A 12894-nucleotide genomic window follows, 5' to 3' on the forward strand; every position below is an offset into this window, starting at 1 on the left:
AAATCAAACATTTAGCATGCAGGAAACATTGGAAACAATGATGCAGATAAAACTAGGGAGGATGGTATACAGCAGATTAGATCTGAGCTTGAGATACAGCATTGCATCCAAAAGGAAAAAGAAAAAAAAAAAAAATCAATGCAATTTTGTGTGTCTGCTAAAAGCCAGCACACCACGGTCCAGGAAGGTCCAACTCCCCGCTAGAGCTCCCCAGAGTTTTCTGAGAGTCTCAACAGTAGAAAAATATTAAGAGACTGAATGAAATACAAATAGCAATAAAAATGGTGGTGTGGATTAATTCACAGAGCTCTCCGGAAAACACCTACATAAAACCTTGGTTGAAAATAAACCATGGGTAAGAGGAGGATCATCATAACCTACAATTCATTTTCACGCTGCAAGTACAAAACAGGGAAAGGAGGTGTTCAGAAACACCCCTGGCATTTGCAGGGTCTTTAATAAGGAAAACATCAATATATACCAGCCTCGCAGGAGTATAACTGATACAGTGGCAAAAACCACTGGCTTTTTTAAATGGACCAATGGAATGTAGCTGGGCAAAGGACAACTGACTTCAGCTATCACGAATTTTTGTTGGAAGATTATTCCACAGTATTGCAGGCCTTACTCTGGAGATTAAGTCAATGAAGCGCCACTAATGCACTCATTGGAAACTGAGCTTTTATGGCTCACCCTTTGTTGGCAGGTGGATAACAGCTTAATAGAGCCTTTGCTACATCATTTATTTATGTCACTACGAACACAGATGCACAGCTGTCAGGGTCGCAGCACCCCCGATGATGAATGTGTTCAAGATTCCCCAATTTCCTTCATCCTATGCTGCAATAAACCTCATTCACGAACATCTGCAGCAAGGCAATATCTCCAGCAAAACCTGTACGTTCAGTGGAAGAATATCTAATAAACTGAAGGAAGAATCTTCCAAAGAGAACCGAGTGGCCTCATCACTTCCAGTGCTTTTCTTATTTAAAACCGAAATGCTGGAGCTGCAAACTGCTGACCCTGAAATTCCATTTTTTTTAAGTTTTACTGAAATAAATTCTAATACCTTAGTCTTTAGAAGGACAAGACGAGAAGAGGATGTACAGTAATTGCCTTTAACAACTGACTACTGTAACTGTTCGAAATAAACATTCACAGCTCACTTTGAACAGACATGTCTTCATCACAGGCCCATGAAACAGGAGGTCACTTTATTTAAAATAAGGTTGTAATAAATTACAGTGCCGTTTATATAAATATGCTACACTTTACAGCTGACTTGTGAAGACTTTTTTGTCTAGATCTCTAATCCATTCTTCATCTGAGTTTTGAGCATGTGATTGAATTTGTATCATGCTGAATCCAGTTTCAAATGTTAGAGGCTTACCTTGCACTGCATAAACATGACTTACAGAAAGCAGATTTGCTGAAAAGATGAAAAGAGCACACACTTAAGATTTTGGGTGCATGAAATATAAGTATCTAAAGCACTTATTTCAAATAAAAATATCTTAAATCTCAGAAAAAAAAAGCATTCCCAACTAACAACACTTGCGCTTTTCCAAAGTTACCTTATAAATCAATAGTTGTTTTTAAAACTATGTACAAGTAGGAGACTAATCCCCCATGGCCTTTAACTTTGAACAGTAAAAGAGACAGTGAAAAGATAAATCTGTTTATTGTGGAAAGCTACAAAGTGAATTCTCAGTACTATAGAAAGTACGTCAGTTGCATTAAAGAGAAAATTATCAAATGTAGTCCCTCCCCTTCACTTCTAAATTAAATTGTGTTGCCACAGGCCACATTACAGGAGGCATTAATGTCTCTGTTAAAGGAAATAAGTCTCATGTAGTATTCTTGGGGACTGATTAATATAATCTGAAGTATGCTTTCAACTTCTGAAATGAAGGTCAGAATGAACTGAGAAAACACGTGTCATTGACAGGGAAAAACTGTACTTTCCCAAAAAAAAAAAAAAAAGGTCGGTGCAATCAAACATATATAAGATGACTCACATACCATCTCCTCAAACAAACATCAATCTGTCACATGAATTTTTGTTTCTTACACCAAATCATCAGTATGTTAAGGTAAGAGCAGAGAAAGTTTCCCAACTTCAGATTAAAAGTTAACAAGAAAAAAAGCGATTTTGCACAGTAACACTTGCCTACGAGAGGTCATAAACACATATTAAGCAAAACTGGAAGAGCAGATACAGAATTTTACTCTAGTATGTTATTTTATACATAAGCATAGATAATTAAATCGAGTCCTTGTAATCCAAAGACAATATGACTTGACTCACTTTTGATAGCTAGTTCATCCTTGAGAATGTTAGTGTATTCTTCAGCAGAGAGCTGAGTTGGCAAGCCACCCACGAACAAATTTACCCGCACGACAGATTTATTATTTTCTACAATGTAAAATCTTGTTTGATTCATCTGACGTATTGAAGTCTACAAAAACAAAACCAGAATTGGTCAGGCTGCGACAAGGTATATAACAGAGGAAAACCCACAATGTCAATAAAAAAAATAAATCCATAGATCTCTGAAGCAATGCAACTTGCAACCAAACATTTGTGTTCTGAAAGACTTACAAGTTACAAATATTTATGCTCCAGAACTTAACTGTCTGTTTATAAGTCAATATAGAATTTGCATTTCACAGTTTAATGAAAATTACCCAGAAACCGAGAAAAAAAATTCACTCAACAGATCAGAAAGCACAAATAAGATTAATTATTTCTTTACCTTTCTTATGTCCTTAAGTCTGCTAAGGATCTTCTCCTGGTCATCCAGCACCATTCGCTGAACTAGAGAAACAAAAGCAATGACGACATTTTTCTTTAGAAGTCAGCCCTCTTACACAACTCAGTTGAAAAGCAAACACAAGTAAAATTACTGTTTTAAGGAAATTAATGTCTCGACCCATGTTTTGGCACTTTCTGTAATATTAAGCACAACTGGAACTATGCAAACGCAAGCTACAAGCCATGTTCAATGACAAAAACTCTGAAGAGGCTTTAAATTGCACTACTGTTAATTTGCACAAAGATTTAACGATCCCTTCTGGACCTTTACCCTTCACTTTATTTTTCAATTTTATTTTTACTTATTTCAGGGTACATTTTGCAGTCAGTCGCAACCAAACCATGCTTTGGTAACAAACCACAGCAAAGGACTGGGGGAAAAAAACATGACTCACTCGGACAGGTAATAAAAGAAAACAGTAACCACCACATTTGAATACTTTACCATTGTGGCAAACAGAGGCACAGTTTACACACCACCCTACACACTTTTGCTCTACTGCTGCAATACTAAATAATCAGAAAAAGGAACAAGCCCCATCCACAGGGCTCTGCAGTTAAATAACGTGGGGATGTAGTCAATTTAGGATTACAGAACTCATTACGGGAGTAAAAGAAAACACGAGGTTACGACCATGTCACAGCTCTGCTTAATCAGAATAGCATTCGAGGGCTTCACCAGCTCTAATTTACCCTGCCTTGTTACAGACTGGGCACTGACATACAGGGAGAGAGTGAAAACACCTTGGGCAAGTCGCCTCAGGTGCAGCTCCACTGAAAGGTTGTGTTTTTATCTCAGGTGAGCAAACTCTATCTAAGAAACCAGTGAGAACACAGTGCCTCGGCTTCTAACTGGGGTTAGCAAAATGAATTCAACCCCAGGCTCCCTTGGGCTTACCTAATTGCTATCGATCGATCATGGGCGAGGGTCATCCAGGCTAGCCTGCATCCAGCTAACAAGAGGAGAGCAGTGAACAGAGCCGTCCTGCCCACAGGATGAGGTGGGGCAGCCGCCCCACACCCTTTGTTTTTGGGGGACCCGTGATGGCTGCCTCCCTATGGATGGGAGTGGGGATTACCTGAAGCAGGACACAGATGCCAGGGTCAACCAGAGGCAGCAGCACCTGCAGGGGGTCGCCTCTGCCTGGCCTTTTCCCCCGCACCCTGTGGAGCGAATGGCAGCCTGCTCAGCTCCACTGCTACCTCCTGGGCAGCTGAGCTGCGTTTCTTCATGGGGAGAGGGGAGGCCTCTGCTCTCAGCACTGCAGCAGGCCGGGAGGGCCCAGCAAAGCACCACATGGTGAGGGCAGAGGGAGGTGACCCCCTGCAGCTGCTGCTGGCATCCATCGCCTGCCCCCGGCATCCATCGCCTGCCCCCTACCCCAGACAATCCCCAGTCAAGCTAGCCAGGGGATGCTGCAGGGCAGGAGCGGGGCCTCGTGCCTGAGGAACTGGTGCTCTAACCCACATTACAAACGCTTTTTTTGCAGTGCAGACGCGCCCTTAGCTCCAGACTCAACCGCCGGCGTCCCACAGGGCCAGGCAGGAACCCACCTTGACCTCCTCACCACAGGGCCGTTCCTCCAGACAGAGCAACACAGGCCCTACCAGCACCCAAGCACCTGCCTCGACACGCTCTCGAAAGGGGCACTGGTAGCCCTCAGCTCAGGCTCTTGGTTTGCGCATGGAAGAGAGAGAGCTAAATACCAGCACCAAAAGCTCTTCTGGGCTGGCCTCACGGGCAGTGGTCCCTGTAAGCTGAGCCCTTGGGCAGCCACCCAGGAGACAGTCAGGTGCCCCCACCCCAGATGGTTGGCAGAGCCCCTGCAGCCTCCAGTGTCTGTCTCTCTGTTGGTGGTGTACATCCGCACATGCCTTGGTGCACAAAAAAATATATTCTGCCCATGGATGGAAAAAATTAGAAGGAACATTGCTTGTGGGGGGCCTGCCTTAATAGTAAAGTTATTGACCCCAGGTAAGTAACCAATGTCACCCAAGAGCATCTCCCCAAACCAGTTGTCCATTTCCTCAGGGCGTAAACAAGCACCAGAAAGCTAGAGAGCTGGTGAAATTTCTCACGCAAATAATTTTTGCCCCTGAAAAAAATGCAGATTTGTGTCCATCAAAATAATTAACAAAATCAGGGCAATGTTGGCAAATTTTTTGGATCAACTAAAAATGTTTGCTAACTTCAAAACTGCTTCAGCATGAGATGAAATGCTTCAAAGTTTTATTTTGGATTTCACCGTTTTCATAAAAAAATATAAATGCTAAATAGCAGTCAAAAGCAAAACTTTTCTTTCAACTTTTTTTTTTTTTTTTAAAAACTTTTTCCTTTTTTCCAGGAGGGAGAAAACCAAAAACAAAACTCCAGTTTGGTTTGTCTTGAACTGTCATGCAAACACCCCCCGCCCTCAAAGAAAAATCTCCTGTTTGCACATCTCCATAGGAAACACAAGCTTGGCATGCGTGTGCTTTGCTTTGGTACAGGAAGGAAGAATAAAGTACTAAACACATAATCGAGGGTGACATTAAAAAAAAAAAAGCATTTCTGATTCAATATTTCAACATTTTTCAGAACAGAAGTATACCAAGAATTTTTCAGTTATTGGAGGATGGCCTGTAAAATTAAATATGGATGTAGTAATATTAAAATACACAAAGGACTCAACCTCAGTTCTTCAGAGAACTGGAAATACTTCTCCTGACTTACCTTGCTTACTGCCCATAAGCACTTCTACCAGTTTGAAATTCTGGAGGCCTTCCGTCTGCCAAGAGACAACCCATTTAGACATACATTTTAATAGCTAATAAATTTGCCACAGGTTTTGTGTTCTTTGAGTAGTTCCGTTACAAGATTAACAGGCACAAGAAAATGACAAATGTAAAATTAACCTGAGACACAAGGTGGGTGAAAGAGGAAAAGTTCTGAGCTCCAGAGAGGACCTGTTTTTCAGGTCCAAATGTATAAAGCTCTCTCCAGCCCAGAAGTTCCTTTTTCAGCAACAGGCATAAACCACAATGGAAGATACTGCACTGCACTTTTTCTTCTCCGGAAAACATCTTCCCTTTCCTTTGTCCCTCCCACTCCAAGCCTCAAACATCCCCTTTTCTTAGCCACCACCAAACCCATTCATCAACTGAAGAAATGGGCGCCAAATAGCATTGCTAACAACTCCCTGTGCAGCGGCCACTGGAGCTATTAAAACATTGCCAAAGTGATGATCAGCCAGCAGTGAAAAAACAGCAGTCCATCAAGCCAACCTGTGGAAGGAAACCTCACTTAAAATGTATGTTAATTATCTTGCAGCTATTGACACGTTGTCACAGGGTGTGTACTCTTGGAGCAAAATACTACTGCATGAGCACCTGGCTGTTTCAATTTCTGATGAGGGGAAGGAGAATCTTTTCTCCCACTCATAAGTTATTGCCTAGAATTAATCAGAACAGAGAACGAACACCCAGTACTGCTCACAACTGACACTGTCACACAAATAACAGGCAACTAGAAACCCGAATAGCTGGATGGTGTCAGCACTATTAACACAAAAAAGCAGTCCAGTAGCACTTTAAAGACTAACAAAATAATTTATTAGGTGATGAGCTTTCGTGGGACAGACCCACTTCTTCAGACCACAGCCATGCCAGAACAGACTCAATATTTAAGGTACAGAGAACCAAAAAACAAAGGGGGTGCTGTTGTCATCATGAATAAGTCAGACTATGAACAGGAGGCAGCCAGACAACTCTCCAACACCACATTTTACAGACCTCTCTCCGCTGATCCCACTTTGGAATCCCAACAGAAATTACAACCACCACTTAAGGAACTCCCTGCTGCTACTCAAGGACTGTGTATACATTACCACCTTCCTTCGAAGGAAGCATGGTAATGAGGCTGTTTTTAGGAGTAAGGGGACTTTGAAGATGCCCCAGCACTTCGAAGTACTGGTGGGAGCGCCGTGGCTAGATGCGTGCTGGTGCTTCGAAGTTTAAAACTTCAGAGTTGCCGCGGGGGGGAATGTGCTGCCTATGCACAACAGCACTTCATTAGTAAACTCCGAATAGCCTCATTACCATCCTTCCTTTGAAGGAAAGTGGTAATGTAGACACAGCCAAGGCCTTATTCACTCAGGCACACCATCGGAACCCCAACTTGGATTATTCTATTTACTTCCCAAAATCCACAAACCTGGAAATCCTGGACACCTTATTATTTCAGGTATTGGCACCCTTACCACTGGGCTACCCAGTTATGTGGAGTCCCTCCTCAAAGCCCATGCCATCAACACTCCCAGCTATCTCCAAGATAACAATGACTTCCTGAGGAAATTACAAAACATCAGAAAAGTTCCTGACAACACCATCCTTGCCACCATGGGTATAGAGGCTCTGTACACTAATATTCCACATGAAGACGGACTACAAGCAATCAGGAATACCATCCCTGATGTCACCATAGCCAATCTGGTGTCTGACCTCTGCAACTTTGTTCTCATCCACAATTATTTCCGATTTGGGGACAACTTATACCTCCAGATTAGTGGAACTGATATGGGCACCTGCATGGCCCCATAATATTCTAATATATTCATGGCTGACCTGGAACAGCACTTCCTAAGCTCTTGTCCCCTATTACCCCTCCTCTACTTAAGATACATTGATGACATCTTTATAATGTGGACCCATGGTACAGAGACTCTAGAAGAATTCCACAGAGACTTTAACAATCTGCACCCCACCATCAATTTATGCCTCGACGACTCCAAGCGAGAGATACATTCCCTGGACGCTACAGTACAAATCAAGGATGGCCTGATTGGTACCATGCTCTACCAGAAATTCACTGATCGCTGTACTTACCTACACACTTCTAGCTTCCATCCTGCACACATAACTAGATCTATTGTTTACAGTCAAGCCCTTTGGTACAATCGCATTTGCTCTGATCCTACTGACAGAGACCGAAAACTACAAGATCTTTACCAAATATTCATAAACCTGTATTACCAACCAGGAGAAATAAAAAAACAAATTGACAGGGCCAGATGAATACCCAGAGACCAGCTACTCCAAGAAAGGCCCGAAAAAAACAAGAACAGAACACCACTTGTCATTACCTCCAGCCCCCAACTCAAACCATTGCAACACATTATTAAACACCTACAACCTATCCTTAATCAGGATGCCACACTCCAGAAGGCCCTAGGTGACAGGCCTGTTCTCTCCTACAGACAACCTCCCAGCCTTATTAGGATTCTCACCAACAATCACAGTCTATACTGCAGAAACACCAGTCCTGGAACTTTTCCTTGCAACAAAGCCCATTGCCAGCTTTGTCCACATATCTATTCTGGAGATACCATCACTGGACCTAATCAGGTTATTCACAGAATTACGGGCACATTCTCATGTTCCTCAACTAACATCATATATGCCATCAGGTGCCAACAATGCCCACATGCTTTGTATACTGGACATACTTCAAACTCTACGACAAAGAATTGATGGGCACAAAACAGACATAAAAACACTCCTGATCCACAAACCGGTCAGCCAGCACATCAATGGAGTGGGCCATTCTGTTAATGACCAGAAGGTTTGCATCTTACTGAAGAGGAATTTTCACAACAGATTGGAAAGAGAGGCTGCTGAACTCTCTTTTATATTCAAATTTGACACATTAACACGTGGTTTGAACCGGGATGGGAATTTTTTAGGTCATTATAGGGGCTCTTTTGCATACTTGGCTTAATCTAATTCAGACTAACATATATTGGAGCATAAGCTTTTGTGGAAAAAGACCCATTTCATCAGGTGCACGAGTGGTCTGATGAAGTGGGTTTTGCCCACGAAAGCTTATGCTGCAAAATATCTGTTAGTCTATAAGGTGCCACAGGACTTCTTGTTGTTCTTGAAGATATAGACTAACTTGGTTACCTCTCTGATACTTTACACTACAGTAGTGGAGTAGGTCACAGGACTTTGGGGCCAAGCAACCTTTCCTACAGACCTTGACTGGAAAGTGCAAAATCCCTAAGGCCTTGTCTCCACTTACTGGGTGATCAATGCTGCGGAGAGGCAGGATGGAGGTTGATTTAACAGGTCTCATAAGGACCCACTAAATCAACCACTGATCGCACTCTCGTCAACTCCAGTACTCTACCAGAGTGCAAAAAGTAAGGAGAGTCAATAGGAGTCCTCCCATTGTCTCCTGCAGTTTCTCCCATTGACCTCCTGCAGTGGCAACACCACGGAAATTCAAACTCTACTACGTAGCTGGAGTTGCATATCTTAAGTCAACTTTGCTCCAGTGAGTAGATCTGGCCAGAGGTTTAAGGAACCTAGGTTTACTTAATATATATATTAATTTATGAGGGTGTTTGGAATCTCTAAGAAGGCCTTGAACATCCACAAGCTTTGGCTAATCATCCACCAAGAGTTGATGAACAAATGAATCTACCCCACCTTGTATGAGAAACATACAGGAGCTTCCACAAGAGTCAGAATCCCCCCAGTTAAGCTGACAGACAATCCTGCCCATGAGAAAGTACACGTCCATATAATGTCTAGCTGCTCTACACATGCACTAAGGACCCAATGGCTCTCCAGCTGAACTTTACAAGTTATTTAAGGAGATATGAGGGGGTCCCTTGAGAAGCACCTAGAGGAGAATGTCAGCCTCAGAAAGAAGCTACCCTGGGGGTTCTCCCTAATAACAGAAAAGACTTCTCCTTCTGCACTTTCTATATGCACATATCACTGTTAAAAAGTCCAATTCTCTTTGTATCATTAAACAAAGAGAAAGCCTTTGATAGAACAGAATGGAACCTTTTACTTTATGTCCTGCCCCAAATGGACTTTGGCCTCCAATTTCCTTAACAGATAACTGCTCTACATACTAGCCAAAGCAGCTTTGCTAGTTAATGGAGTTAAATTTTCCCTTTTGGTTACACAAAGGACTATACTTGTTTGCACTGGCTATGAACCCTTTTGCCCAGAGGATAAGAGACAATGAAGCCATCACAGGAATCTCTCTTGCCAGTGACTCAATAACGAGCAGGACATCTTCATGTCACTCTCCTATTTGAGAGTCCGTTGATGGCTGATCTGCCCAATTCTGGAGCTGTAGGTCTTATCACAGAAAGGCAGTTGTTAGCGGCTGTTGGAGGGGCACAGGGAAGTTTTGATGCTCTTTTCTCCTTTTCCGCTGTGGTGGGACCTCTCAAATTACGTCACCTCCCCATGGTTTATGGCTCTCCACTGGGGACGGTCTTGGGCAAGGTTCTTCCAAGCGTTGACATCTATGGTGCACTTTTCCACATGTGCCTTAAGCACATTCTTATATTGCTTCCTCTGGCCCCCGATGCTCCTCTGTCCTTCCTCCAACTCGGAAAACAGAATCCGTTTTGGGAGGCGCTGATCAGACATTCGAACCACATGACCAGTCCAGTAAAGTTGTTGATGGATGATAATGGCTTCAATGCGGGTCATGTTCGACTCTTCCGAGACGCGAGTGTTCCTGCGCCTGTATTCCCAAGAGATATTTAAGAGTCTCCTGAGGTGACGTTGATGATATTGTTCAAGTGTCTTCAAATGACACTTTATGTTGTCCAGGTTTCACATGTATAGAGTAGCATTGGAACAACCACTGCACAGTACACTAGGAGTTTTGTCTTGTGATAAATGTCCTGGTTCTCAGGAGGGCAAATTAACCACACCGGAACAAATCAGACTTCTCTGAGCCTGACAGATATATAGACAACGTTTCATATTTGCCATAATTCACTTCAAATCCAGATGCTTTCCCAGTATCCTGGATTTCATTAGGGTTAGATAAAAATAATACTACATCATCTGTATATAATGCTATTTTCTGATATGTTCCTGCAAGGTTTCTTCTTGTGGTGGCTCCATTGTCTCTTGTTTTCTGGCCACAATCTGAGGAAGTGGGTCTTACCCAGGAAAGCCCATTACCTAATAAATAAATTTGTTAGTCGTAAGGTGCTACAAGACTGCTTCTTATCTGTGAAGCTACAGATTAACACGGCTATTCCTCCGAGTGTGTTAACCCATATGTGTACATCTACAGCTGTGGACGGAAGACACTAAAACGGTAGAGGATGAGACATCCCATTTTACAGACTCATCCTCACAGCATTTGGGAATGCAGATGGGAGCAGCAGGAGAGATGCACGAGGGCTCTAACATGTCCAGCTATGACAAGATTCCACCATCTGACGTGAACCAGCCAGCACAGCTGACAAGGAGGACTGGGCAAGACAACACTCAAAAGGTTTTCTCCAGCCCCAGCAAGACTTGGTTTGAAAAAGCAATCGCACGTCAGGCTGGTTTAAACGTCCCAGAGATACGCATGCGCAGAAGGTGTATCCTCTGCAACGAGAATTCTCCTCTTTGCATGAGCAAATGGGCTTAGTCCATGAGAAATGGAGATGGGCTTTCTGCACAGAACTGTTGCGTTTGTTGTATTAGGCAGTGGGGCCGTAGCCAGATTGGAAAGCTCGCCTCTCTCGCTAACAAAAGTTGGGCCCACCTACTTGGCACCTCTTTGGGCACTAAAGGAGGAGTTACCATTCTCTGAGCATCGAGAAGACCGATATTTAGTACCAGGAAAGTAATACAAGAATTCCTGCAAAATGCATTTATTCTTTTGAATGAGCTGATCCTACGAAGCACAAGGACATGTTTATGAGCTTTATGCTGCTTACCTGCCGCGCTAGCAGTGGGAGAACTTCTTTAATTACTGTCTGGGTGGTGCTTTCCTTATCTATCCGTAGAGATATATATGCCATTCCCACTCTAGATAAAACAAATTAAAATTATGATCAAGTATGCAGGTGGATTACCGCAGGAGATGGTACCGGGGTCTGCAGCACTCCTCCTTTACCCATCTAGCTGCAGCTCAGCCCCAATCAGTAAAACACTTGTTATCAGCTGATAAAATTAAGCTATTCACAACCCTCAGTCCCACTCAAACCTGACAGGTGAGAACCCAACATCCCTGAGACCAGTCACTGAAGCCTCAATACAGTAGGCAACTTTGAACCAGTCGGCCACCAAATCCCATGAATCTCAGTCCATGCAGCGTCACTTGCAGGAGTTTGAACTAAACTCTTCCACTGTACAACTGGGACTGAGCTGATAATTGCAGCAATGAGGACAGGGATACAACTCATGAAGCAATTTGGGATGAAAGGGGCAACTATACAATTCATGTGACTGTCGTCAGTTTGAATTAATTTCACTCTGGAGAGTCCATAAAGTGCAAAACCGTTTCTGTAGTTAAAAAAAAATAAGTATTTTTTAAAAAAAAAACTGTTTCATCAGCTAAGCTGTTACTAACATAGAAAGGAATTGTAACATACATCTCTTTATCTTAAATGTTCCCTTAAGGAATAAACTCTTACAATAAAGCTTCTGCTCATGATGAGTACATGGAAATAATTAACTCGAAAAGTTACATTGCCTTGGAGTCATGAATGTGCTGCAACTAAACAAAGATGCAGGATCTGGCCCAATCGTGCAATGCAACTGTTTGCTTTTCAGCATGCAGGATTTGGAGCTAAATCAATGGAAGAGTTAACAGAAGAGTGTAGAAATGTAGAAAAATGAAAGCTGAAATAGCTGCGACACTAAAAACAGATCCTTGAAACACAGTGGAGCTGGATTTTCTCCTCTATTACACTCGTACGACTTCGATGACTGCAACACTTTTTCTTGGCCACAAAAGAAGGCAAATTGGCTGAGGTGGGGAACCTTGCAAAAAGAAGGGAAGCACTTACTTCAGCCAACCAGGATAAATTCTTATTACTTCATGATCCTTAGCTTTGGCTCTGATGATCCAAGCTTCGGGAGCAGCCTCTCGGAACACTGGACCAGAGCTGATTTCTTCCGTGGCATTGTTTCTGTTGATGACGTCTTCAGAAAACAAGGTCTGTTGAGTGAATGTCTGTAGCTCATAGTGCTGTTGGTCATCATTTATGTAGTACGCCCTCAGCGCTGCTTCCTACAATACCACATGGGAGAGAGTAATTCACCCTCCTCTGACTGTGCACACT

The 12894-nt window shown here is 42.8% G+C and overlaps 1 protein-coding gene across 1 annotated transcript in view; it reads right to left on the reverse strand.

The window, feature by feature from the left end:
- DGKQ (diacylglycerol kinase theta) overlaps positions 1-12894 on the reverse strand; it is a 133831-nt gene that overhangs the window by 35104 nt on the left and 85833 nt on the right. The window contains exons 9-14 of the mRNA XM_074994552.1: positions 12619-12842; positions 11545-11635; positions 5529-5583; positions 2757-2818; positions 2309-2459; positions 1391-1429 (exon numbers count right to left, since the gene is read on the reverse strand). Of these exons, the coding sequence (XP_074850653.1) occupies positions 1391-1429; positions 2309-2459; positions 2757-2818; positions 5529-5583; positions 11545-11635; positions 12619-12842 (622 nt within the window). The remainder of the gene's footprint in view (positions 1-1390; positions 1430-2308; positions 2460-2756; positions 2819-5528; positions 5584-11544; positions 11636-12618; positions 12843-12894) is intronic.

Source organism: Carettochelys insculpta, chromosome 5 (genome assembly GCF_033958435.1).
Source record: "Carettochelys insculpta isolate YL-2023 chromosome 5, ASM3395843v1, whole genome shotgun sequence".
Classification (NCBI taxonomy): Eukaryota; Metazoa; Chordata; order Testudines; family Carettochelyidae; genus Carettochelys; species Carettochelys insculpta.